The sequence below is a fragment of the Cetorhinus maximus genome, chromosome 2 (assembly GCF_964194155.1).
Source record: "Cetorhinus maximus chromosome 2, sCetMax3.hap1.1, whole genome shotgun sequence".
Lineage (NCBI taxonomy): Eukaryota > Metazoa > Chordata > Chondrichthyes > Lamniformes > Cetorhinidae > Cetorhinus > Cetorhinus maximus.
Window position 1 is genome coordinate 93,916,196 of NC_135880.1, and position 27,014 is coordinate 93,943,209.

Here is a 27,014-nt window from a genome sequence, read left to right on the forward strand (position 1 = left end):
TTTATGATGTGTGCGTTTGCTCCCTCTGGTGGTATACTTTTGGTTCAGTCTTATCCAAGACCCTCTGGTGGAATATGTGAGAAATATATGTTGAAGAGTAGGAATTTGGCATTAATGAAGGTAGTCCCAGATTCTAATTTCATTGTATTTCTGGTTTCCAGTTGCTGAGCTAATAGTCATAGATATATATAAAAAAAGTGATTTTGTCTGTCAGCTGCCTTCAGTACAGTGGTATGATAAACTTAACATGATTTAACTGTGTATGTGCAGTTTCTGTCCTGCATATGTTGGGTCTACACTACAAATAGTGCTGTAGATGTTAAGTGGTGTGAGTTATAAGCTGGCAAGAGGTGGCATCCTCAAATTGCTGGGCCCTTCAATAACAATAGGCAACTTTAAGGATGCCCACTGAATCAGTCAGCAATAAAGTTAATGCGTTTTTCATCAGCTCATTCCTAATTTACAAATCAAAAGCAAACTGCAGTCACACAAAACAAATATAATTCATTTCAACCAAATATAAACAAGAAATGTATAATAAAAAGCCATTTGACAATATCCTTAGCTCAGGATGAAGCCTCCCTGTAGACTGGTGATTAACCAATTTTTGTCTTCACGAAAGGTAAAAAAAATGGTGTTCAAAAATCATGACTGCAATACTCTTACAGTTCCTACTTTGTACCAACTGAACAAAGTTACTTAAGGTCAAGTCCATGGTCATCTCCAGCAAATACTAGAAATTTCAGTGTAATACAATATTCAAGACTAGATTCTGCATTTATGGACAATAATATACAATTATTTTAAGGGGCCAGTCTAAGTGTTCAGATTAGTACCAAGAGTGCTCTTGATTCAATCCTCCCAACCTAAAAATGTTTTCAACTTCAGTATGCTATGTTACTCTTATTTTATATGCCCCTTTAAAAGTAGTGCAATTCAAGGCTAGTAGCCAAGGTAGCCATAAAAACAGAAAATGCTGGCAGTATTCAGCTGGCCAGGTAGCAACTGTGGAGAGAGAAACAGAGTTAAATTTCCAGGTGATAATCTTTCAACAAAACTGAAAGATATCATTTAACCACTGCTGCCTTCACCCTATTACAGACTGCTCCCTTTTGTTATTTTCCTTTATGCCTGCCTCTCAGCTCCTCCCCATTTATTCTGGCTTTGCATTTGCTTACATACTGTTCATTTCTAACCTCTTCCAATTCTGATGAAAAGTCGTCCAGCTGAATCATTAACCCTGTTTTGCGACAGATGCTGCTGGATTTGCTGAGTGTTTCTAAATATTTTCTGTTTTTGTCTTAGAATACCCCAGCATCCACGGTACTGTGCTTTTATTCTGAAGTCAGAAGTGACATGTAGGATGGGAGATTCCACTTCTGTCTATAATTTGTTATGGGGTTTTATGCATTTCTAATACTTAAACTGGCAGGATTGGCAGTGAATCTGAATTTTGTGATCACTAATACAGTTTCTGTAGCTTGATTTTAAGACCAAACCATTTTTCTCAGGCTGTTCATCTTTTTTCTCTATATTTCTTCATTCTGTGTTGCATTTACATCATTGGGCAGGATTTTCCCGTCGGCGAGCGGGCCCCGCCCCCCGCTCGCCGATGCGTAAAATGACGCGCGGTGACGTCGGGCGGAACTCCCGAGTTCACTGCGCCCCATTTAAATTTTCAGGTAGGTGGGGGCGCAGCAAAATCAGCTGCGCACCTGCCGACCTGTCAATGGCCAATTGAGGCCATTGACAGAGTCACTAAACTAATTAACAGACTTGCCCATCCAACCTTAAGGCTGGCGGGCAGGCCAGGAGCCCTGACGGGAATTAGAAAAAGCATGAAACCTCATCCACGGACAGGATGAGGTTTCATGTAGGTTTTTAAAAATTTGATTAAAGTGTTTTTAAAAACTTATGGACATGTCCCAACTCATGTGACAGTGTCACGTAAGGGGACATGTCAGGGATTTTTTTTTTCTATTTTTAATATTTTTGACAGTAGAGGCAATCTCCCTGAGGCAGCAGTTAGCCTCAGGGAGATGAGTGCGCTCTTTCGTGCGCGTGTGCGAAAGAGCACACTCTCAGGTTTAGGGATTCCCCCCACCCGCACAATTAAGGCCCACCCATGTAAAATGGCGCCCCACACCCGATCGGGGGCGCCGATCAGAGGCACCCCTGTGTGCACCCGCACGTCAACTTCGCCCCCGACGGGGGGGAAAATCTTGCCCATTGTTTCTGAAAACATTGCTGAGCAGAGGTAGGAAGATTAGCACTGTATTTATTCATGCTCTATTCACCTTTAGGATGGGATGTTAAACTAAGGTATGTCTGTTGGATGCAGAAAATCCTGTAGATCTATTTCCAGAGCAGCGAGATCTCCAGTGTCATGGCTAATTATCATCATTTAACTAATGTTCCCAAAAATAGATTAACCTGTCCTTTATCTCGTTACTCTTTGTAGAATCTTGCTGTGTACTGTTTGGTTAGCATGTTTTCCTGTGTAGCAGCAGTGACTGCATGTAATGAATTGGCAGAAAATGTGAAGGGTGCCATATATCTTTCTTTTACACCTAACCTGGAAGTCGTCATTCTAACACCGTATACTAAAATGAGATTGTGTTTCATTCCCCTTCACTGACATCCCCTAATGAGCACAACATTTACAGAGAAGAAAACCTCTTAGTTTCTGAACAGCCGAACAGAGCCTAGAAGGCCCAGACCCCAGTTAAGGCTTATGGATAACTCTATAAGCCTTACTGTTTAACATAAGTAATTTTAAATCTGCTGACGGATTTGTGTTTCAAGTAATTGGAAGGGGTCTGTGTTGTCCTTTCATTACACAGTTCATCAAACTGTGAAGAAACATTCCGCACACTGAATAAAAGTGATAATTTTGGATGGCCCCTTATCACGACTTCATGCAAATCGCTAGATAGTCATACATTAAATAAGAACCTGCTTTAGTTTTTGAGGCATTGAATTGTGTTGCTCTTAGTTGCCCTGACATCTATTTATTTCCACCAAAAAATTGGAACCGTGGAGGCGATGTTGCTCTTGCAGCACCTCAAACCTTAGTGGACAGTTTTGAACAGGAATTTAATTTATCTTTCCTTTTTGTTAAAAAATTGCGGAATTATTTTAGTGCTGTTTTTGTTACAGTTAGAAATTTGGATGCTTTTTAGTTTCATTAATATTGCTGGTGATTTTAGGCTGCACCAGATTTACCACACTGGTAAATTCCCAAAGTATGATGTGAAGGAATATAAAAACAATATAATGGAGAAAATTGACACATCCCCTTTAAAAAAAATTCTGACATCACACTTAACTCCAGAAGGGAACTTTGATTTCAGGTATTTATTTCTGATCCAGACTAAATCAATAGCTAGCATCCAAACATTATTGATGTGGCACTGTTAAAATAACAGAACATGACAACTTCAATTAAAGGTCACACAATCCAATTTTACTGTCTGGTAAATAAATTTACTCATGCTTGGCACTCTGTTTTCAACATGGCAAGTGGTGCAAGGTCAGATATTTTCAGGATACTGGATGAAATATTAGGATAAAATTAACATGTAAATTTAATAACAATGAAAGGAGAAAGATGTACATTTGTTTTACACTTATCAAGTCTCTCAAAAATGTCTCAAAATATTTTGCATAGTATTAATTACTTTAAAGTAACTACTGGGCCTTATTGTGCACATGATTCCACAAATGGCAGTGAGATGCTAGGTTTTTTTGTGTTCAAGTCTCTGGAATGGGACTTGAACCCACAACCTTCTGATTCAGAGGCAAGGGGTGCTACCAGCTGAGTCACAGCTGACAATGAGAGGAAGAATAATGGCTTCAGATATTAGGAGCAATCTTGAGGATTATTGCTAATAGTCTAATAACTTCAGAATGGGAAGATCTTACCCTAGCTACCACATTAATCTTGTGGAGGAGATGACATATGAAGTGGTTATAAACCCCAATGTGCTGCACTGGACTGCCAACTTCTTCATTTACTCAAACCATATTCTGAAATCTGGGAATTTTGGGTAAAATTCAGAAATGGATAAGAAACTGGCCAGAAAAAATGTAGCCATGATACGTTCTAGAGGATAACAGGGTACAGGAAATTCTGCATGGAGTACCTTAAGGATCAATGCTGGGGGATCTTTCAGGGCAGTGGTTTTCTAATGGGTGAGAGAGAGAAAAGCACAAGGAGGGGGAAAAAAAGGAAGAAAAAAAAGACAGACCATTGGGTTGTATAAATTAATGGAAATTATTGTTAGCCCTGCACAAGTAGCTAACAAGATGGCCACCTCTGAGGCTCCTGAGTACTCAGCCTCCTTCACAATGATGGCTGCCATGGTTTTGCGCAGTAATTTTCACCTTTTAATGGGAGGTGGGAGGCCAACTGCTGCTATGATAGGATGTGTTCAATTTGGACTCAAGATGTGAGAAGTGCCATTATAATGCTGCCTGTCCTGCTATGCATTTTCTGTATATATTAATCTCTTGTTGGTTTGATTCTTTTAACCGTGTCACTTTGATTCACATAAATTTTCCACTATGTTCCAATACTGTAAATTCCTTGAGTGATTAAATAAAATTGAGAAATTGGGCTAGATTTGCGCAGATCTGTAAAATATTCCCAAGAATGTAATGTTCAATGAATACTTTCTAATGGAATTGGAGGGATGAAAACTCATTTGTTTATGGGAATGCTTTTTTTGAATAAATAGATTAATAACCTGCTTTGAGCCTATTAGACATCTAAATATAGTGAGACTGCTATTAATACTGATTTGGCAAATAGCTGTTTGTATTGGATGTGATCTGTGAACTGATAGCCTGTTAATGGCATACATACCCAATCTTTAATCACATTAAAAGCAGTTCGGTTGGCAAGCACTAGAATGTTAGTCGAGTTACAAGTTTCCTTTTTACCTCTGGTTTGTCTGGTCTGTCTCATCACTGCGTTTATCAGTTTAATTGTCCTCAAATTGCTACACTAAATACCTGTTTTCTTATAAGGATGATTAAAACGCTCTTCAAAAGCAGCACTTTAATATATTACATAGTATTATAATTTTGCTTGGGTGTCCGTAATTACCAATCCATTTGAAAAGGAGTCCTACAATCAATAAAGTTTGAGAACCACTGTTTTAGAGTACATTTGCAATACAACCTTAGTTTTGTTGTAAACTGACTTAATTCGCAGTCTGAAACCAGAGTGAGGGTCCAAACTGAAACTTAATGCAAAGTGGTCAGGTTTGCAATTTATACCAAACTAAGGTAAATAAAAGCAAAATATGCAGATGTTGTAAATCTGAAATAAAAATAGAAAATGCTGGAAATACTCAGCATGTCAGGAGCCTCTGTGGAGAGAGAAAAAGAGTTAACAATTCAGATTAATGACATTGTGTCCAAATTAATGAGGCAGGTCAAGTTAAGGGAAACAGATGCAGGATATAAATAGTTGTAAGGTATTGTCCGCTAAGAAATAATCAATGTCCACTTACTGATCTCACTACTACCTGAGTATCTAAAGGGGAAAATATAGCTCCCGGCTCCTGTTTTCTATTCCCAGTTATCTACTTAAAACTCCTCTTCCTTTACCCTCACCTCTACAAGTGTGAGGAGCTCATGGATTAAAACCATCAATTCAACAGTCTCTGCTGTTTCTTCTCACACCCCCACTCCCCCAGCCCTTGCTCACAAGCTAAACCAACTTTTCCAGACTTCCTCCTACTCTAGCCTTGGCCCCTTATTAGTTTCCTTGGCCCCTTCTTAGTTTCTCATATATCCCTCTCCATTTTATCCCCAAGTTCTTCTCATCCAATAAGAAGAGCACTTGCTCTTTCAACCCTGTTCACCCAACTTCGAGCTGAAATATGATGAAGTCTAACTTCCTGTTCCAGCAAATTCTGATATGCCTTTTGCTCTAAATTCTGACTCCAGGGTGGATGGGGAATGTGACATTACAAATCAATCTTACCTCTGCTTAAGTTGTTATGACTGAATGATCTGAATACATCTTATTCTTCTAAAGTTCATAACCCCACTATTTAATTGCAGGCATGTGTTTACTGAACACATGATTAAGCCTGAGATCGTGCACCCAGTGTTAGTAGCCAGCACAATCTAGCCAAAAAAATTACTGTTTGCCACTGGGACATTATCCACTTGGAGAGTCTAATTGACATTGATAGGTCAGTGGAAATTGTGATGTGCTTCATAATGTTATAATACAGGTACAGCAGATCTTGGGGAACTGTGTTAACTCATGGCTGTTACAGCCAGAACTAAATACAAGTATACTGACAATCCAATGCATCACTCTTTCTATGATATTTAAGAGTGGAATAGTATTTCAAATCGGCACTTGCTTTTTGATATTACATTTGTCCCAAAATTGTTGCAAATATGACATTGAAAAATGAGGTCTAATACGTGCGGTTAAAACCAAAGCATGAAATTCACTGCAGGTCCACTAGGGGAGGCTATTATGACACAGAAAAAATTATTTTGTCCCAGCATTGGTATTAATAAAGAATGTAATGTATTTGAGAGAAGATTTAAAGAGGTGTGACTGGCTAATCTGCTTCCGAGAATAATGTGTAACAGTGAAATACACAGAAACTGATTACAGTAAATCTTAGTTGAGTGAAGTAATTTTCCATCATTAGACCATAATAAGAGTAAAGTACCAGAAGGGGATTACTGTGCAGGGATTACTTTTTCTTTATGTCTGTCGCACAGTTAATGTACTGTATCGTAGTACCATGTTACAAGTCCCAATTGCGGCTTCAGTGACCAATGGGGCCAGAATTTAGCAGTAATCCAAAAATCCACAATTACACCAGCACCAGATGGATTACTAAAAATAGTCTCCCATCAGGTAATCTGTCTGGATTACTACATTTACAAAATTGCCAGCATTTAAGGAAATTTTAGGAGTAGGTTTTTACTTTATCCTCAACATACAGTTGCGATCTACCAGCAAATAATACTTAGCAACATGTTTGCGTCCACATATGTACTTACCTTAAGGATGTTATAATGAAATTACTATTGTGGTAGTTATAGTAAAATTTAGTAACCTAGAACTGCGTCAATGGACTGCACATAAAATATACTGATCTTTGTGGTGTCATGATTTAGCCATGTTAATGCTCATATCATATTTTAATCTGCATCAAGTGTTGTATTGCGACAGTAAAGTGGGAGAATTTCAAGATCCTGAAAAAGATTGAGAGTTCATTACGATGAAGCGTTCAAATAACAGGGATTTTTTTGGTGAAAATAGTAAGTTAGAAATAGGAGGAGTCTGATGGAATTTGAACCATTTAACTTGAACAATGTGAATGGTTCAAGAAACAATTACTGATATCTTTCTGGAAAAAGAGTTGGAGAGTTGCTGAGAAAGGATCAAGGTGGGGTTGATCCATCAGAACAGGATGATTTTATCATGGCTTATTGTCTTTTTTACTCTTTTAAAATTCTTGTGTTTTTATGTCACAAAAGCAACATTCAATTGTACTACAAAGAATACAAGAACACAAGAAATAGGAGCAGGAGCAGGTCCTGCCTGCTCCGCCATTCAATACCATCATGGCTGATTTTGGGCTTCAATTCCATTTTCCTGCCTGCTCCCCATATCCCTTAATTCCCTGAGAGACCAATAATCTGTCTATCCCAGCCTTAATTGCATTCAACAATGGAGCATTCACAACCCTCTGGGGTAGAGAATTCCAAAGATTCACAACCCTTTGAGTGAAGTAATTTCTCCTCATGAGTCCTAAATGATTGGCTCCTTATCTTGAAACTGTGCCTCCTATATTTTAGACTCCCCAGCCTGCAGAAACAATCTTTCAGCATCTATCCTATCAAGCCCCTTCAGAATTTTGTAGGTTTCAATGAGATCGCCTCTTATTTTTCGAACCTCCAGAGAATATAAGCCCAATTTACTTAGTCTCTTATCCCTTCACCCCAGGGACCAATTTAGTGAAACTTCACTGTACCACCTCCAATGCAAGTATATACTTTCTTAAATATAGAGACAAAAACTGTACAAAGTACTCCAGATGTGGTCTCACCAAAATGTTGTACAATTGTAGCAAGACTTCTTTATCCTTGTACTCCAATCCCCTTGTAATAAAGGCCAAAATGTCACTGGTATCCCTAATTGCTCACTGCACCTGCATGCTAACTTACTGTGTTCATTGTACAAGTGTACCTAAGTCTCTTTGAACACTAACACATACAAATTTCAAACTTTAAAAAAAAATTCTGCTTTCCTATCCTTTTGACCAAAGTGAGTAACTATGAGAACTATGATCCCCTATGATTGAACATTTATATAATAGCACAAATAGAACACTAACTTATTCTTACCAATGTGGTGGTAGACGTTTGTGACTCCAAGTCAAGAAGGGATGAGTTATCAGTGATTGATTGATTGTTTTTGATGGTGTTTATATTGAAAGTTGCAATTTTGGAAGAGAGCGTAATTAATGATAACCTTAATTTTTTGATAATTTCATTTTATACTGATTTAATGTTACACTAGCTGTGATATAAGTTCTACAAACTCCTTATCCTATAAAAGCAAATATAATTGAAATGGAAAATGTCACATCACAATAGGGCATTTTTTTCTAAGGCTGCAGTGAATTAAAACTTTATTTGTGGATGCTTGATGTTGATGCTGCATGCCCAGATGTGGCATTGTTCTGTTTAGCAATATGATCCTTTGTTTCGATGTGCGTAAAATTCACAAAAATTGCATAGAAAATAAAAATAACTTTGCACTTGTTATAAGGAGCTGTTAACACCTCACAGGTGTCCATGACCTATCCATTGATTTCTCTTTGTGAAGTTAAATTGTTCCAAGTATTTTTATTTAAGTCTGTGAGACAGATTTGCAGAGTTTAAATAAGGATCACTAACCGTAATTATTGTTGATGGTAGATCACGGCTAATAGAGCAAACTAGGAATCTGTGAACAGTCAGAGAATACAAATGTGGAAACTACAGGCTGGCCACACTAACATCTGTTGTTTTTTTCTATTTGATAATGAAAAAGAAGGTTTTGATTGGATGTGCCCTTCAGATAATCACCCTCCCTCCCCCCACCACCCATAACCCCTGTTTTAATCAAAAAAGATGCCTTAAAAATCTCATTAGGAAATAAAACATGTCCACAATCTAAATGCAATAATGGATTCAAAGATCCTGGTTTGTCCAATGTTTCAAGTTATTAGAATACTTTTACTCAAACCACAAGACATTCTCATTTGTTGTTGTCAAAGTACCGTATTATTACATTGACTTTTGCATCAATTTTGCTCTCTATTTTCAGGAGAACAGGGTGCTGTGAACATGTTTCCACTGTTTTTACTGGAACACAATTTTTCTGCGGCAGAGCTGGGCTTCTGGAATGGGATAGTTGCGATGGGATTTTCTATTTTTGGATCATGCCTTGGTGGCATAGTAATGCCAAAGTATAAGTAAGTTCATAGATTAATTTTATACATGAGTAGACATAGAATAATAATACCTCATTGTTATCTGCATATGATGTCACTTACCTTCAAACTAAATAAGTAATAAATGTTAACAAAATACCATGTTGGGTTTTTTTGGCATTTGGAATTTTTTATAAATGTAATGTATTTGGTAGATTACGGAGCGTGTTATGTCTCCATACTTTAAAAAAAATTTGGTCAGATGCCTCAAGAGTCCATGGGCTGAATTTTATCAGCCACCTGCAGGCGGGAAAACAGACAGGTGGACCAGTAAAGTAGGGCGCCCTGCCATTGTCAGCGGATGATTTTATCATGGCTCATTGTCTTTTACGCCTTTAATATTCTTAGATTTTTATGTCACAAAAGCAAGATCCAATTTTACTACACAGGTTGCTGATCCCCTACGATTGAATGTTTATATCATAGCGCAAATAGAACACTAATTTGTTCTTACCAATGTGGTGTTAGAAGCTTGTGACTTCAAGTCTAGAAGGGATGAATGACTGTTTTTGAAGATGTTTATATTGAAAGTTGCAATTTTGGAAGAGTGTATAATTAATGAGAATCTTGATTTTTTTTGATAATTTCATTTTATACTGATTTATTGTTACGCTACCTGTGATGTAAGTTCTATTAACCTCTTATTCCATAAAGGAATATACCTTTCAAGTGGAAAACGTCACCCCACAATAGGGCTGGTATTTTTTAAGGCTGCAGTGAATTAGAGAGAACTTTATTTGTGGATGCTTGATGTTGATGCTGCATGCCCAAATGTGGCATTGTTCTGTTTAGCAATATGACCCTTTGTTTCGATGTGCATAAAATTCACAAAAATTGCATAGAAAATAAAAATAACTTTGCACTTGCTATAAAGAAATAGCTGTTACACCTCACAGGTGTCCATGACCTATCAATTGATTTCTCTTTTCTTTGTGAAGTTAAATTGTTCCAAGTATTTTTATTTAAGTCTGTGAGACAGATTTGCAGAGTTTAAATAAAGATCACTAACCATAATTATTGTTGATGGTAGAACACGGCTAATAGAGCAAACTAGGAATCTGTGAACGGTCAGGGAATACAAATGTAGAAACTACAGGCTGGCCACACTAACATCTGTTGTTTTTTCTATTTGATAATGAAAAAGAAGGTTTTGATTGGATGTGCCCTTCAGATAATCACCCTCCCTCCCCCCCACCACCCATAACCCCTGTTTTAATCAAAACAGATGTCTTAAAAATCTCAATAGGAAATAAAGCATGACCACCACCTACCCCAACAAGATTTCCCGTGCAGTCGGGGAGGCCTCACATGGACCGCCCACCCATGGCCCAGTTGAGGCTCGTAAGTGGGCAATAATGCCCAATTAAGGGCCTCACCCTGCCACCGCACCAATTTATTGGGCCAACGTGTGGCCCAGCAGGTATAACCCTGTGGGCTGCTGGTCAGTGAAAGAGGAAGTGCCCCCTTCCCAGTCTCTCATGTCAACTGGAGGCCTCCTTCCCACAGACTTGCCTCCCCAGATCCACCTTCCCCTCCCTGTCCTGTCTGACAGGCTATACACCACGCCTCCAATGCACTGCCCCCACCACCACCACAGCCCCCCCTCCACCCCTTCCCCCCAGCCCCAGTTCCCTGCCACTGTGGTCTGTCAGCTTGGCCCCAGGAGATCTCAGACTTTCTTGAATGTCTGGATCTATTGCTGAATATCACTTCCTTGACCTATCTGCAGTACGAACAGTGCTACCTCACCTGCCAGGCACGGCGTGTGTGCAGAGCTGCCGGCTTCTGGTTGGCCAACATCTCTATGAGCCAGGACCACCACCTGGAGATGGACAGAAGTTGCCCCTCATACTAATTAAAGGGCCATCACCTGAAAAATTAAGATTGGGTGAGCTGGCTAGGCAGAGGAAGACTCACCCCTGAAATTTACACTGGGGTCCAGGGAGCCTGTCCTCAGTGTAAAATCCAGCTCTTCATCTCAATGTGAAAACTCATGGGGCTGAATTTTTCCATCGGCGAGAAGGGGGCGGGGCCCACTCACCAATGCGAAAATAACGCGGGATGACGTTGAGGGGAACCCCCGACGTCATCCTGCCCCATTTAAATCTTCAGGAAGGCGGGCGGACAGCGAAATCAGCTGTCCGCCTGCCGACCTGTCAATGGCCAATTGAGGCCATTGACAGGATAATTAAAACAATTAATGAACCTGCCCGTCCAACCTTAAGGTTGGTGGGCAGGCCAGGAGCCCCGGCGGGCTTCTGAAAAAACATGAAACCTCACCTACTGGCGGGATGAGGTTTCATGTCGGTTTTAAAAAAAGTTTATTAAAGTTTTTGTGCACTTTATTAACATGTCCCATCTCGTATGACATTGTCACATGAGGGGGACATGTTAATGATTTTTAAAATATTTTTCTATTTTTAAACTTTGAAAACCTTTCAGCGATCTCCCTGAGGCAGCACTGAGCCTCAGGGAGATGTGCGCTCTTTCGTGCACATGCGCGAAAGAGCGCATTCTTGCATTTGGGGAATCCCCCTGCCCGCACAGGAAGCGCATAGCGCTTCCCGCCGGATGTCATGCCCAGGGCCTTAATTGGCCCGCCCGCGCAAATGGCAGCGCGGCCAGTTTCGGTGGCGGCAATCGGTTGCTTGCCCGCCTGTCAACGTCAAAATTCAGCCCATGGTATCAGGAGAAAATCAGTAGGTTATATTCTATATAAAATCGTGCTGATGTTTCTAGTAGTACTAATAATGTGGCTGCGACTAGTCTCAGGATCAATCCAGTTTATTGTTCTTCATGTTTATAAGTAGGCTTTTTCTAAGTTCATTTATGGGATGTGTGCCTCGCTGGCTCGGCCAGCATTTATTGCTCATCCCTAGCTGCCCTTGAGAAGGTGGTGGTGAGCTGCCTTCTTGAACCGCTGCAGTCCCTGTGGTGTAGGTACACCCACAGTGCTGTTAGGGAGGCAGTTCCAGGGTTTTGACCCAGCAACAGTGAAGGAACACCAATATATTTCTGAGTCGGGATGGTGAATAGCTTGGAGGGGAACTTCCAGGTGGTGGTGTTCCCACCTATCTGCTGCCCTTGTCCTTCTAGATGGTAGTGGTCATGGGTTTGAATGGTGCTGCCTAAGGAGCCTTAGTGAGTTTCTGCAGTGCATCTTGTAGACGGTACACACTGTTGCCACTGTGCGTCAGTGGTGAAGGGAGTGAATGTTTGTGGGTGTGGTGCCAATCAAGTGGGCTGCTTTGTCCTGGATGGTGTCAAGCTTCTTGAGTGTTGTTGGAGCTGCACTCATCCAGGCAAGTGGAGAGTATCCCATCACACTCCTGACTTGTGTCTTCTAGATGGTGGACAGGCTTCGGGGAGTCTGGAGGTGAGTTATCCATTGCAGGATTCCTCTGACCTGCTTTTGAAGCCACAGTATTTATATGGCTAGTCCAGTTCAGTTTCTGGTCAATGGAACCCCCAGGATGTTGATAGTGGGGGATTCAGCAATGTTAATGCTATTCAATGTCAAGGGGCGATGGATAGATTCTCCCTTGTTGGAGATGGTCATTGCCTGGCACTTGTGTGGCGTGAATGTTACTTGCCACTTGTCAGCCCAAGTCTGGATATTGTCCAGGCCTTTTTGCATTTGGACATGGACTGTTCAGTATTTGAGGAGTTGCTGAACATTGTGCAATCATCAGCGAACATCTCCACTTCTGACTTTATGGTGAAAGGAAGATCATTGATGAAGCAGCTTTAGAAGGTTGGGTCTAGGAACTGAGATGATTGACCTCCAACAACCACAATCAGCTTCCATTTGTGCTAGATATGACTCCAACCAGCTGAGAGTTTTCCCCCTGATTCCCATTGATTCCAGTTTTGCTAGGTTTCCTTGATGCCACATTTGATCAAATGCCACTTGATGTTGAGGGCAGTCACTCTCATCTCACCCTGGGCGTTCAGCTCTTTTGCCCATGTTTGAACCAAGGCTGTAATGAGGTCAGGAGCTGAGTGGCTCTGGCGGAACCCAAACTGAGCGTCAGTGAGCAGGTTATTGCTAAACAAGTGTCGCTTGATAGCACTGTTGATGACCCTTTCGATTACTTTACTGATGATGGAGAATAGACTGATGGGCGGTAATTGGCCGGGTTGGATTTGTCCTGTTTTTTGTGTACAGGCCAATGGGCAATTTTCCATATTGTCCCATAGATGTCTGTGTTGTAGCTGCACTGGAACAACTTGGCTAGGGGCAAGTCAAGTTCTGAAGCACAAGTACTATTGCCAGAATATTGGCAGAGCCCATAGCCTTTGCAGCATCCATTGCCTTCAGCAGTTTCTTGACATCACGTGGAACGAATTGAATTGGCTGACGACTGGCGTCTGTGATGCTGGGGACCTCTGGAGGAGGCTGAGATGGATCATCCACTTGGAACTTCTGGCTGAAGATTGTTGCTCCTGGCATGTCCTCCTGAAGTTTTAATTGAACCAGGGTTGATCCCCTGGCTAGGTGGTAATGGTAGAGTGGGGGATATGCCGGGCCATAAGGTTACAGATTGTGGTTGAGTACAATTCTGCTGCTGCTGATGGCCCACAGCGCCTCATGGTTGCCCAGTCTTGATTTGCTAGATCTGTTCGAAATCTATGCCATTTGCGATGGAGGGTATCCTAACTGTGAAGGCTGGACTTCGTCTCCACAAGGACTGTATGGTGGTCACTCCTACTGACACTGTCATTGACAGATGCATCTGCGTCAGGCAGGTTGGTGAGGATGAGTTCAAGTATGTTTTTACTTCTTGGTGGTTCCCTCACCACCTGCCACAGACTCAGTCTAGAAGGTATGTCCTTTAGGAACCGTCCAGTTCGGCCTGTAGTGCTACCGAGCCACTCTTGGTGATGGACATTGAAGTCCCCAACCCAGAGTACATTCTGCGTCCTTGCCACCCTCAGTGCTTCCAAGTGGTGTTCAACATGGAGGAGCATTGATTCATCAGCTGAAGGGGGAGGGTGGTACGTGGTAATCAGCAGAAGGCTTCCTTGCCTATGTTTGACCTGATGCCATAAGACTTCGTGGGGTCCAGAGTCGATGCTGAGGGCTCCAAGGACAACTCCCTCTTGACTGTGTACCACTGTGCTGCACCACTGTTGGCGGGGCAGGACATACCCAGGGATGGTGGTGGTGGTGTCTGGGACATTATCTGTAAGGTTTGATTCCATGAGTATGAGTATATCAGGGTAGTTCCGGTTTCATTCCTTTTTATTGGCTTTTTAGCGGTTTGATACAACTGAGTGGCTTGCTAGGACATTTCAGAGGGCAGTTAAGAATGGATCTGGAGGCACATGTAGGCCAGACCAGGTGAGGATGGCAGGTTTCATTCCCTAAAGGGCAATTGACAATGATTTCGTGGTCTACATTTTTACTGAATTCAAATTCCATCTGCCATGGTGGGATTCGAACCCAGGTCCCCAGAGCATTACCCTGGTTTCTGGATTACCAGTCCAGTGGCAATACCACCACGCCTCCCATAAAGATTTTAAAAGGAATCATTTTTCTTTTAATGTGATTGTAAAAAGGATATGAGGGGAATAGTTAGTAACATTCTAACATTTAATTTTATATGTTGACCTGAATATCCAACCTGCTACAAAATTTAATTAATTGAAAAAATCCACAGCATATATGATACAAGCGATAGTGAATATGGATATTTAAAAATCAAACCAAGACAAACCTAAACTAAATAATGGTTAGACATTGGAAGTATCATCACAGTGTAGGACGGATGGAGAGACAACTAAATGTTTGGGTGTATAGATAGATCCATTGAACAAAAGTCTAATAGAAACTATGCATCATATAAAGCGACCAGTGAGAATGCACGGGGAGTATTGTGTTTATTTGCTTCATTGAATCCTTCTGCTATCTATATTTTTACATTGTATTCAATTGTGAAGACAACTATTATGAAAATATAGACAGTGGAAAGAAGTCAATGAAGAAAATAAATGCACTCCAATGCCCTAATAATTCGAGCCAGAAATAGCAGAAAATCGTGCTTTTGTGTATTACTTTAGTAGTTGCCAGTTCCTTAAAAAACTGTAAAGCCTTTAAATGGCCCTTTATACTGATATCGTGACACCCTTTGTACTGTTCTACAGTCATTTTGCTATCACAACAATATTACATGATGACATTGTAAGTTACAGGCTCGCTGGATCTAATAACCTTCATCTGTTCCTAAAAAAAATCTTTGGTCTGATGACAATTGTGTCAGATGTCAAGTCCATACTTCCCTGATCTCTACATTGAGTCAGTTGCTGCATTGACATCAAATTTTATTCTGACCTTCTAGCAGTTACAGTAGTTCTTTTATACTTTTGCACGATGAAAAGTGTAAAACCTGCTGAGAAAACAGTAAACAGTTATGGGAAAAAATGTTAGTTCAGCTTGGCATTGAAATTGGAAGGAAGGGCAGACTTGGCATCCGGCACACCCCTGTAAACCTGCGGGACTTGTCAAGTATCATTAAGCGTCAAACTGATTATGAGAGTGCTGTAAAAGTGGGTCACTGATTGCTGGAAATTAGCCTTTTTAGATCAATAGGTTGTATGGAACTACTCCTGTGCCTTGTTTTATTAGCTATCAATTCCTTGAAAACTTGAAAAGTGCTGCACCTTGCCAATGTTAGTCATGTTAGTCTTCCATACATTTCATATCTTATGCAGCTGCATTTGATTTTTAACTTTTAACTAGCAGCATTTGATTGACATAAAATAAATACTGTACTTTCCAGTAACATCTGAATCAGATTTAATTTCATGTCATATTCAATTCAGTTCACTTTATTGTCCATACGGAGAGTCATTTTGGGTACATTGATTGTTAAAAAATTACATACAAATGAATGATACCAGTAAAATAAAGAAAATTATCCTATCAAAGAGATCTAACTTTAATTAAAATATGTATCAAAAAACTACTCAAATAAATTACAAAAATATCAAAATAAAACAAAAAGCAGGAGAAAAAGAAAAAACAAACAACTTAGAGAGAATTTTTTTTTAAAAAAGCTAAAAGGCTAAAAGCTAAAACAAAGAGGGGAGGTGATAGCGTAGTGGTATTGTCACTGGACTACTAATGCAGAGACCCAGGGTAATGTTCTGAGACCAAGGTTCAAGTCCCGCCACCGCAGATGGTGGAATTTGAATCCAATAAAAATTAAAAATCCAATGATGACCGTGAAATCATTGTCGATTGTCATAAAAACCCATCTGGTTCACTAATGTCCTTTCGGGAAGGAAATCTGCTGTCCTTACCTGGTCTGGCTTACATGTGACTCCAGACCCACAGCAATGTGGTTGACTCTTAAATGCCCTCTGAAATGGCCTAGCAAGCCACTCGGTTGTACCAAACCACTATAAAGTCACAAAAAAGGAATGAAACCGGATGGACCACCTGGCATCAACCAGAAACGGCAATGACCCTGCAAAGTCCTCCTTACTAACATCTGGGGGCTAGTGCCAAAATTGGGAGAGCTGTCTCACAGACTAGTTAAGCAACAGCCTGACATAGTCATCCTCGCGGAATCCTATCTTACAGATAATGTCCCAGACACCACCATCACCATCCCTGGGTATGTCTGTCCCACCGGTAGGACAGACCCGGCAGAGGTGGCGGCACAGTGGTATACAGTCAGGAGGGAGTTGCCCTGGGAGTCCTCAACATTGACTCTGGACTCCATATCTCATGGCATCAGGCAGGAGTGACCACTGCACTGTCGTTGTGGAGACAAAGTCCTGCCTTCACATTGAGGATACCCTCCATCGTATTGTGTGGCACTACTACCGCCCTTAAAGGGATAGATTCCCTCAGTAAAGTAATGGAAGGGGTCATCAACAGCGCTATCAAGCGGCTCCTGCTTAGCAATAACCTGCTCACTGACGCCCAGTTTGGGTTCCGCCAGGGCCACTCAGCTCCTGACCTCATTACTACATTGGTTCAAACATGGACACAAGAGCTGAACTCCTGAGGTGAGGTGAAGTGACTGCCCTTGACATCAAGGCAGCACTTGACTGAGTGTGACACTAAGGAGCCCTAGCAAAACTCGAGTTAATGGGAATGAGGGGGAAAACTCTCCACTGGTTGGAGTCATATCCAGCACAAAGGAAGATTGTGGTTGTTGCAGGTCAGCCATCTCAGATCCAGGACATCACTGCAGGAGCTCCTCAGGGTAGTGTCCTTGGCCCAACCATCTTCAGCTGCTTCATCAATGACCTTCCTTCCATCATAAAGTCAGAAGTGGGGATGTTCGCTGATGATTGCACAGTGTTCAGCACCATTTGCGACTCCTCAAATGCTGAAGCAGTCCATATCCAAATGCAGCAAGATCTGGACAATATCCAGGCTTGGGCTGCCAAGTGGCAAGTAACATTCGTGCCACAAAAGTGCCAGGCAATGACCATCTCTGACAAGAGAGAATCTAACCATTGCCTCTTGACATTCAATTGTATTACCATCACTGAATCCTCCACTATTGACAGCTTGGGGTTACCATATAAATACTGTGGCTACAAGAGCAGCTCAGAGGCTAGGAATCCTGTGACAAGTAACTCACCTGCTGATTCCCCAGAACCTGTCCGTCAACTACAAAGCACAAGTCAGGAGTTTGATGGAATACTCCCCACTTGCCTGAATGAGTGCTGCTCCCACAACACTCAAGAAGCTTGACACCATCCAGGACAAAGCAGCCTGCTTGACTGACACCACATCTACAGACATTCACTCCCTCCACCACCAACGCACAGTAGCAGCAGTGTGTACCATCTACAAGATGCACTGCAGGAATTCACCAAGGTTCCTTAGATAGCGCCTTCCAAACCCACGACTACTACCATCTAGAAGGACAAGGGCAGCAGATAGATGGCAACACCACCACCTGGAAGTTCCCCTCCAAGTCACTGACTTGGAAATATATTGCCGTTCCTTCACTGTCACTGGGGCAAAATACTGGAACTCCCTACCTAACAGCACTGTGGGTGTACCTACACCACGTGGACTGCAGAGGTTCAAGAAGGCTGCTCACCTTCTAAAGGACCGTTAGGGATGGGCAATAAGTGCTGGCCCGGGCAGTGAAGCCCACATCCATTGAATGAATATCTGAAACCTGTGTCACCACAGTGCAGCACTATCATCTACATCCACGTTTCTTCTATGGTGAGACAAGCTGAAATTAAATTCTTAAATATAAAGCCTTTGATCTAATGTTATGAGGAAACCAAAATTTCACCATCTGTATATTCAATTCTTGTCCAGAAATATAAGTTGGGGAAAATGATTAGCTATTCAAATCAAAGCATTGACTATTGCTCAAAATTTTATTTTGTCCCTGCAGTATACAGTTTTCATGGCAGTTTTATGGCAGTTTTCAGACAAACATGTGAAGCATGATGTGCATGCATTTTTCATTCTTGATTCTCCTCAGGAGGATATCCTGATTCTGTGAGATGTAAACTTCAGATGTTTAATAACTGCAACTTATTTTTATGGCAAAAGTGTAAAATGCAGACCTGTATCTGTAACTTGCAATTTTTTCCCCCTCTGTTCCAGTTTCCAGGTGAATGCTAATCATTAACAGCACATTAAGGTTAGCAGGTTTGAGATAAAAGGTTATTTTATGCTGCCTACAAGTTAATAACTATCACTACTCTTGAGAAAATTGGATGACCAGGGAAAAGGTGTTGCTTTATCCTGCTAGGAGCTGTCAAATACTTTCCAGGTTGTAAGGGTTTTGAAAATGGGGTTGAAATCTGCTTGAGTGGCATTTAAACTTAAAAAAACATACTGATAAAATAAAGATGAGAATAGTTTCCACTAATGCACCTTGCTATGCCTTTTTCACTTTAAATTAGAGGCTTTTTTGTGTTGACCTATTGAATGAAATTCAGAAGTGGAAAGACAAACCTCTGGAGGTTGAGCTGATTAACGGCATGAGTTGCTGAGCTGTACAGACCAGGAAGGTTCTCTCTGTGGTCATGTTAAATTAACTGCTTTCAGCTGGGGCTGCAATAAGTTACAGTTGGCTTTAGTGCTATGGGATAAGAAGGAGAAAACCATTGCAAAGCCTTGTTCTAATTTTCATCTGACAACACCAGCTGCAAGTATGTGGACATCAGGTACTGACAGTCAGGTTGGCAGTGATGGCCCCTTCCAGCCCGCTGATGTGCTGATGCATGAGGAATGGTATCAAACCAAAGTATGACTGGCAATGGTGGAAGGAGCAAGGGGCTGATACATTTAGCTGACCAGAGGGAGAGGGATAAAGTTGACACAGAAACAAAAGAAATAGCACAATAGTCATGCACCAGTAACATCGTGAAGCCATTAATATGATGTTATATTTCCATTGCATATTGGTCACATGTGACTTGCACCACTGGGCATCAGGCATTTTATTTTATTCACCCGTTGGATGTGGACATCGCTGGCTGAGCCAGCATTTATTGCCCATTCCTAGTTGCCCTTGAGAAGGCAGTGGTGAGCTGCTTTTTCGAACCACTGCAGCCCATGTGGTGTGGGTACAGCCACAGTGGTGTTAGGGAGGGAATTCCAGAATTTTGACCCAGCGACAGTGAAGGAACAATGATATATTTCCAAGTCAGGATGGTGAGTGGCTTGGAGGGAAACTTCCAGGTGGTGGTGTTCCCATATGTCTGCTGCCCTTGTCCTTCTAGATGGTAGTGGTCATGGGTTTGGAAGGTGCTGGCTAAGGAGCCTTGGTGAGTTCCTGCAGTGCATCTGCTGTGCAGGCATGAGGGCTGTAGTGCACCTGTTACATATACCTTCTGTGGTGTCATTTGTGGTGTGTGCTTGCGTGCCTGTGTTGTCTCCAGAATGCACTTTCCATGCCAGGACGCCCTCTGCCTAGCATAATTATGCTAGTGGACAATGTTCCCTCTTAGATACATGATTGCACATCAACTTAAAGTTCCCACACAGGATGCACACAAGTCAACCACTTTAAGTAACTGACATTTAAAGGGCCTGCATGCAAAAACAAATTGGCCTCGGACTACAAAAAACAATTAGAGAGTGTGTTGCTACTGAGTTCATGCAGATAGTTCCTGCTGTTATTTGTCAACCCTGCAGTTTACAATTGCATCGTGCAGGTAATAGATGCCTTGTTTCTTCAGACCAGTGAAAATTATGAATTCCCTATGGAAAACAGCTAGCAACACTGAAGGATTTTGCACGCTTACTGGCAGGTTGATTTACTTAATGTGCAAGATACTACTGACATCACATATAATGCCAATGTTGCTTTTCGTGAAGGGAAAGGGGTTCCATCTATGGGCGTATGTGATTCAGTGAGCACAACATTGATAAACTGGTCCTCAAAACAACTAACAGGACTGTACATTTATGTCTGTTATTCTGGAAATTGCTTTGAGTGTCAATTTGTTGATGTTGCGCTCACAGAGGATGCCTTACTAAATCATGCAAGTAGGCATAAATGCATAATTGAATCATGTAAATAGGTCTAAATGTGTAATGCACAGCATCAGGTTTAACAGCTTGGAAGTTTTTCTGGCTTTGGAAGCATAATGAATGCATTTTAACGGTCACTATGTTTTAAGCTTCTTAGACAGTCCCTCGGGGTCAAAGGTGACTTACTTCCACACTAAAAATGAGGTCTCAGGTGACTGAAGAGTCCAATGCGCGACCTACAGTCTCTGGGCAGGATTTTCCCTTTGTCGGGCGGGTGCGGCAGACAGGCCCGGGAACGGCCGCGAGATGGACCGCCGCCCGCAATCGGGCTCCGACCGCGATTTCAGGCCTGCAGGCCAATTAAGGCCCGCCCAGCATGAAACATGGCTCCGCACTGGCCGGGAAGGGCTGAGCGGGGGCGGGGGCCTGTCAACTGCTGGGCCTATGGCGACCCATGTGGCCGGTTTGAAAGCGGTCTAGACAGCCCCTGGAAGGCTGTCATGGAGGATGTCCCATGAATGTTCACGATGGACATGAGTGCAGCTGGACATGGCAGGCAGGAGGGCAGGTCGGGTGGGCACTTGGCCACCCGCTATTCAGATGAGTGCCTCGCGGTCCTCCTGGAGGAGGTGGCTGCTAGGAGGGACCCCCTTGCCCCCATGGGTGGGAGGTGGAGGCAACTGCACCTCACCAAGAGGGCATGGGAGGAGGAGGCAGCAATGGTGAGCAGCCATGATGTTGTGTGGCACACGTGGGTGCAGTGCTGGAAGCGCTTCAATGACCTGCTGCACTCAGGAAGGGTGAGCATCGTGTAGGCATGGGTCAGTGTATCAGATGTGTTAAGATCTGGCCATCCCCATTTGGACCTCAGGGTTGCGAGAGCTTGAGTGCCAACTGTCAGTGACACCGGAGCTGGCCAAGGGGGTGAGCCCTGGCTGCTTGGCCTGAGTGCCTTGCGGCTCGAGGGCCACGACTTGGAAGTGCCCTGTGAGGTGTTCCTCAGCTGGGGTTGGCCAGGCTGCAATGGTGCTGCAGGTAGATAGTGGACTGATCAGTGCTCATCTATTCTTCCAGGAGAAGACAGCCCACAACAAAATAAACCGGTCACGGACTGGCGGAGGCCCTGCTAGCCTCCTAATCCTCTCAAGATACGAGCAAGACGCCCTGGAACTCAAGAGCCAGCACGCCCCACATGCAACCGGGCGTGGAGAAGCGGGAGTGCCAGGCAAAGATAAGAGCGCAGTGCACAATGGTGAGACTTTCGGCTTGTGCAAACATTCTGGTGTAGTCTCTTCATTGATGGGAGCCTCGAACCTGGAGTCTCCATTGATCATTTGAAAACGATGGCACCGTGATACAGATCTCCATTGTCTCACCAGGATGCCTGGCATGCACAGTGACAGTGTGATGACTTTAACTAATGACAGGTCCTTGTTCTCCCTTTTAGGTTCACCAGCAGGCGTTTGCTGTCTGGACCCTGAAGGCCACCCCTGACACCGGAGGATCGCCGGACATCATTTGCGTCACATCCGCTCTCTGAGGCAGGCACCAGCGCAGGTACCAGCACCTTGGTGGGCATTAGAGCGGTGGCTAGTATCTTGGTGCACTTTGGTGAGGGCACTTCACAATCGCTTGAGGTGCAGGTGGAGGCAGAGAATGCCCAAGACGCTGCAGTTGGAGGTCTGCTGGGGACCAGGATGATGCTCAGTCGAAGGCTAATGATGAGCCTCTGGAGTCGTTCATTAGGCAGCAGATGCTGGATGTTCAGTGAGATGTGTGGGAGGATCTGGCGGAGATCCATGAGGGTCTGCGTGTCATGGTCTCTGTTGTGGAGGGGTCCATGCAGAACGTCAGCACTGCGTTGATTGTCATAGCCGAGCGCACTGTCTCCTCCATTGAGAAATTGGCGACTCTCATGGAGAGGCAGCTCCAGGAACAGAACCAGAGGTTCCTGGGCTTGTGCTCGGACCTGCAAACCCTCATACAGGCACTGACCTCAGCTGGTCAGTGTCAGTGTGGGAGATGGATGAGGCACCCAATATCCCAGCTGGGTGCCCGTCTATCAATAGTGCGCAGGGAGGACCAGAGCGACTTCACATTGGCGCACAAGCTGCCTGTCGTCTCTGCGGGCTCCTCTCTGAACGCTCTGGATGATGGCAGCAGCTCCTCCACCCCTCCGCCAGTGACCGAGGCTGTGGCAACTGGGGAGATGCCAGCCATGGCAATGGCCGCTCCCTCCCAGGCAGGGCCAGCACGGGCTCCACTGACCAGAGAACGACCGCCAAAGTCATCAAGGCCAACAAGACAGCAGGGTCAGCAAGCTGTCTCCAATGCCGGTGCTAGTGAGGGAGGCAGGGACACCAGGGACGCCTTGATCCTAGACATAGCACTCAAGCGTAAGTTAAAGGCACCATGAGCAGAAGAGGAACAGGTCATGGGTGATTTTATGTTCATTTATGTTTACTTTATCTATACTGGTCTGGGAATGAAGACCGGAGAAGTTAATGTAAATAGTTTGGAATTGTCCAAATGAGATAAATTTTGCTTTTGCTTCACCTTTTTATTTTATTGGTGCAGGGTACGCCAGTATGGTGATGTTGAACTTTATTGCACAGGCACTGAGTTTTCTTTGTGTTCAAATGAAAGGGTCCTTTCAGACATCCAGGATGGAGGCGACAGCCCTGGCATGTGGCTGAAGCTGATCTTTAGTAGCCTAGTTGAAGGAACGTTGGATCAAGGCATCCCTGGTGTCCCTGCCTCCCTCACGGTTACCGAGCTCTGGCTCCATGTCTTCAGCATTCTCCTCACCATGCTCCTGTTCTGACTCACTACTGGATTCATCCTCTGTGGCCTGTGCAGCTGCGTCAAGATCCTCTTCCTCCAGCGGGTACCCCCTTGCCAGTGCCATATTGTGGAGAGTGCAGCATGCAACCACGATCAGTGACACCCACTCTAGGGGGTTAGTGTAGTGCACCCCCTGAATGGTCCAGGCATCAGAAACACATCTTGAGAAGACCTATGGTCCTCTCTATCACTGCCCTTGTGGAGGCATGGCTCCTATTGTAACACTTCTCTGCCTTTGTTCTTGGGTGGCCGAGAGGCATCATGAGCCACCTTTTCAACGGATAGCCCTTGTCACCCAGGAGCCATCCATCCAGTCGGGCTGGAGCACTGAAGAGCCTCAGCACCTGGGAGTGTCTGGGGATGTAGGTGTCATGGGAGCTGCCTGGGTACCTTGCACAGACTTGTAGAATCAACACCCTGTGATCACACACTATCTTCACGTTCATGGAGTGGAAGCCCTTCCTGTTGATGAAGGCACCCGGTTGACCCACTGACGCCTTGATTACCTCATGTGTGCAGTCGATGACATACTGTGTGGGGGGGAGCCCAGCAATCACTGCAAAGCCTCTGGCTTGCTCAGACTAGCTGGTCTTGTCTGTACGGTAAAGAATAAAGGTCAGTACCTGCCTGAACAGAGCTTCTGTCACCAGCTTGACGTAACTGTGGACAGCTGATTGGGAGACTCCACACAGATCCTCCACTGAACCCTGGAAAGAGCCAGAGGCATAGAAGTTGAGGGCCGCTGTGACCTTCGGAGCCACTGGCATGGCGTGTCCACCCAGCCGGAGCTGATCTCAGGCCCAATCATCTGGCAAATGGAGGTCACACTCTTCCTTGAGAGACGGAGCCTCCTTTGGCATTGCACCTCAGACATATTGAGGTAGCTGCATCGCTGCCTGTAAACCCTGGCAGCTGGATAGTGGCATCTTCTGTGGCCTCTTCCGCCTTGGACTTCCTGCTAGCCCTGCGCCCCTTGTGCCTGCACCTCTCCTCCCACAGGTCCCTTCCCTGGAAGTTGCACAGGGACGAGTGCCTCCTTTCCCTTTTCCCTCCTGCCCCTCCCTTCCTCCTCTGAGGAGGTGCCTCCAGTGGAGACCACAATCCCCATTATCAGGGCAAGGGAAGGCTGTCTGATACATGGAAGGGTCCACATGATCTGAATGCACCAAGGGCCTTGCAATGAGTCCTGAAATGAAGCTTGGAAATGCTAAGAATGAAGCCCCAAACAGAGATGAGGCTGCCAAGGACCAATAAGCAATCAGCAGCAAACTATCTCCAAAACTCCTCACTACTCACTCTGACAATACTGCTGACCCTTTTTATCCCGCCCTTAGATGAGCTTTGTAAAATGTCGGTTGGCCATCTGCCCGTTTTGCCTGTGCTATGGGCTGGAAATAGCACAGGCAAAGAAAACTCGTATTCAGTTGGAGTCTTAAGGGCCTTAAGTGGCTGCTTAATTAATGGTGGGCACTGCTCCGGCACCCGCGTATGCCCACTGAGTGAAATATCACACGAGTGCGCGATGATATTGGGGCGCTTGCGCAACGTCATTGTGCACTATTTTGCTCCCGATCGGGTTGGGTGCCCACCCTCCCGTGGGATGTAAAGTTCTACCCTCTATCACAAGTGGAGCAGACGGTGGTAGGGTGAACGGGTAGGTGGGGTGCCTGGGATGCCATGCGCTCCTTTCGCTGTCAGCGCTTGGCTTCAGCTTGCCCTTGGTGATGAAACTTGAGGAGTTCACCACCTTCCAGGTGCATTCCCTCCACTTCGGGCTGTCTTGGGTCAGGGATTCCCAGATGTCGGTGGGAATGTTGCACTTTTTCAAGGAGGTTTTGAGGGTGTCCTTGAAGCATTTCCTCTGCCCTCCTGGGGCTCGCTTGCCGTGTTGAAGCTCCAAGTGGAGCGCATGTTTCGGGAGTCTTGTGTTAGGCATGCGGACGATGTGGCCCACCCTGCTCCTTCTTAGGCTCTAAAAGTACATCATTGGCTGTCCTGAGATCTTGAAAGGCACTAGTCTCGAAATGCAAGCTTTTTTAATCTCTTAATTTTTGTATATAAATTAGTCCCACTCCAAAATCTATTTCACTCTTTTAATACAACTCATCTGCCTAAGTGGAAATTGCGGAGGTTAGCTGCTCTGGCCTTTAATCGTTTTACTCTTAATTGTTTAGCATAGCGTTTGAACCGTTGAGCTGAATATTTTGTGAAAAGGCTGTTGGGGGCAGGCCTTCACCCACACACTGATGCACCTTATGTTACAATTCTTATGAAGTCACTCTCTGTGCTATTGGGGTGCTCACCACAATGGGAGGAGGGGGGAATCTCACTGCTACACTTTACAGTAGCATAAGTGAGTTGGCTGTGCCATCTGAAAATTTGAAAGCAGCTCCAATTCAAATTAGTTGTTTTCCCAATGCCAATTGATTGATATTTCTCAGGAAGAAATATCATCTACGGTCCTGCCAGGATTAGATCCTGACACAGCAGCATTCCTGATTCAAGGTCGAAGTAGTGTTGGGACAAGGAATGACAGGAATTCCAGCAGTGACATCTTTCTGAAAGCCTGTGATATTTGCATGGAAGTAGATGGATACAGAAATGCCTACTGCTACTTTGGAAGAATTTAAACTGGATCAGCAAGAGACACTGCATAACTGGTCCGACATTAAATTCCTTCCTCACCTGTGTGGATAGCTGTGACTTTGCAATGGCAAAGCTCAGGAATTTTGGGACTATGGTTTTTAATTTACTTTCATATAGTTGTGCCTGCATTATCTTTTGTGGACTCTTAACTCTGACATTTGCTGCTATATTTTTGCATTACTAACCACCTTTTATGGACTTTTCCCAGAGCACTTACTGATTGTAGTGATTTCATTAGCATCAATTATAGTGTCTTCTGTGGCGATTCCATTGGGCACTCCAGTGCTTGTGATAGACTTCGAAACAGAGTTAATGCGGAGGGAACAAAGGCAGGTGTGATTGTAACTAGGGAAACTGATGGAAGTGTTTCCTCTAGTAGTCTAGGTTTCTGCCACTTGTTTTATACATCAGGGGACTTGAGGACTGACTGATGTAGCAAATCTCACCAATGATGGCTTGGAAGAACCCAGCATCTCACATTTTCTTTCCATTCTTTATTGTTTCTGCAACCGGGGCCCTTTACT

At 43.7% G+C, this 27,014-nt stretch overlaps 1 protein-coding gene across 2 annotated transcripts in view; it reads left to right on the forward strand.

Moving 5' to 3' along the window:
* The window catches only part of slc33a2 (solute carrier family 33 member 2), a 112,758-nt gene that overhangs the window by 13,496 nt on the left and 72,248 nt on the right, over window positions 1-27,014 (forward strand). For both annotated transcript variants that reach the window (XM_078567153.1, XM_078567160.1), the window contains exon 3: window positions 9,362-9,509. In XM_078567153.1, the coding sequence (XP_078423279.1) occupies window positions 9,362-9,509 (148 nt within the window). The remainder of the gene's footprint in view (window positions 1-9,361; window positions 9,510-27,014) is intronic.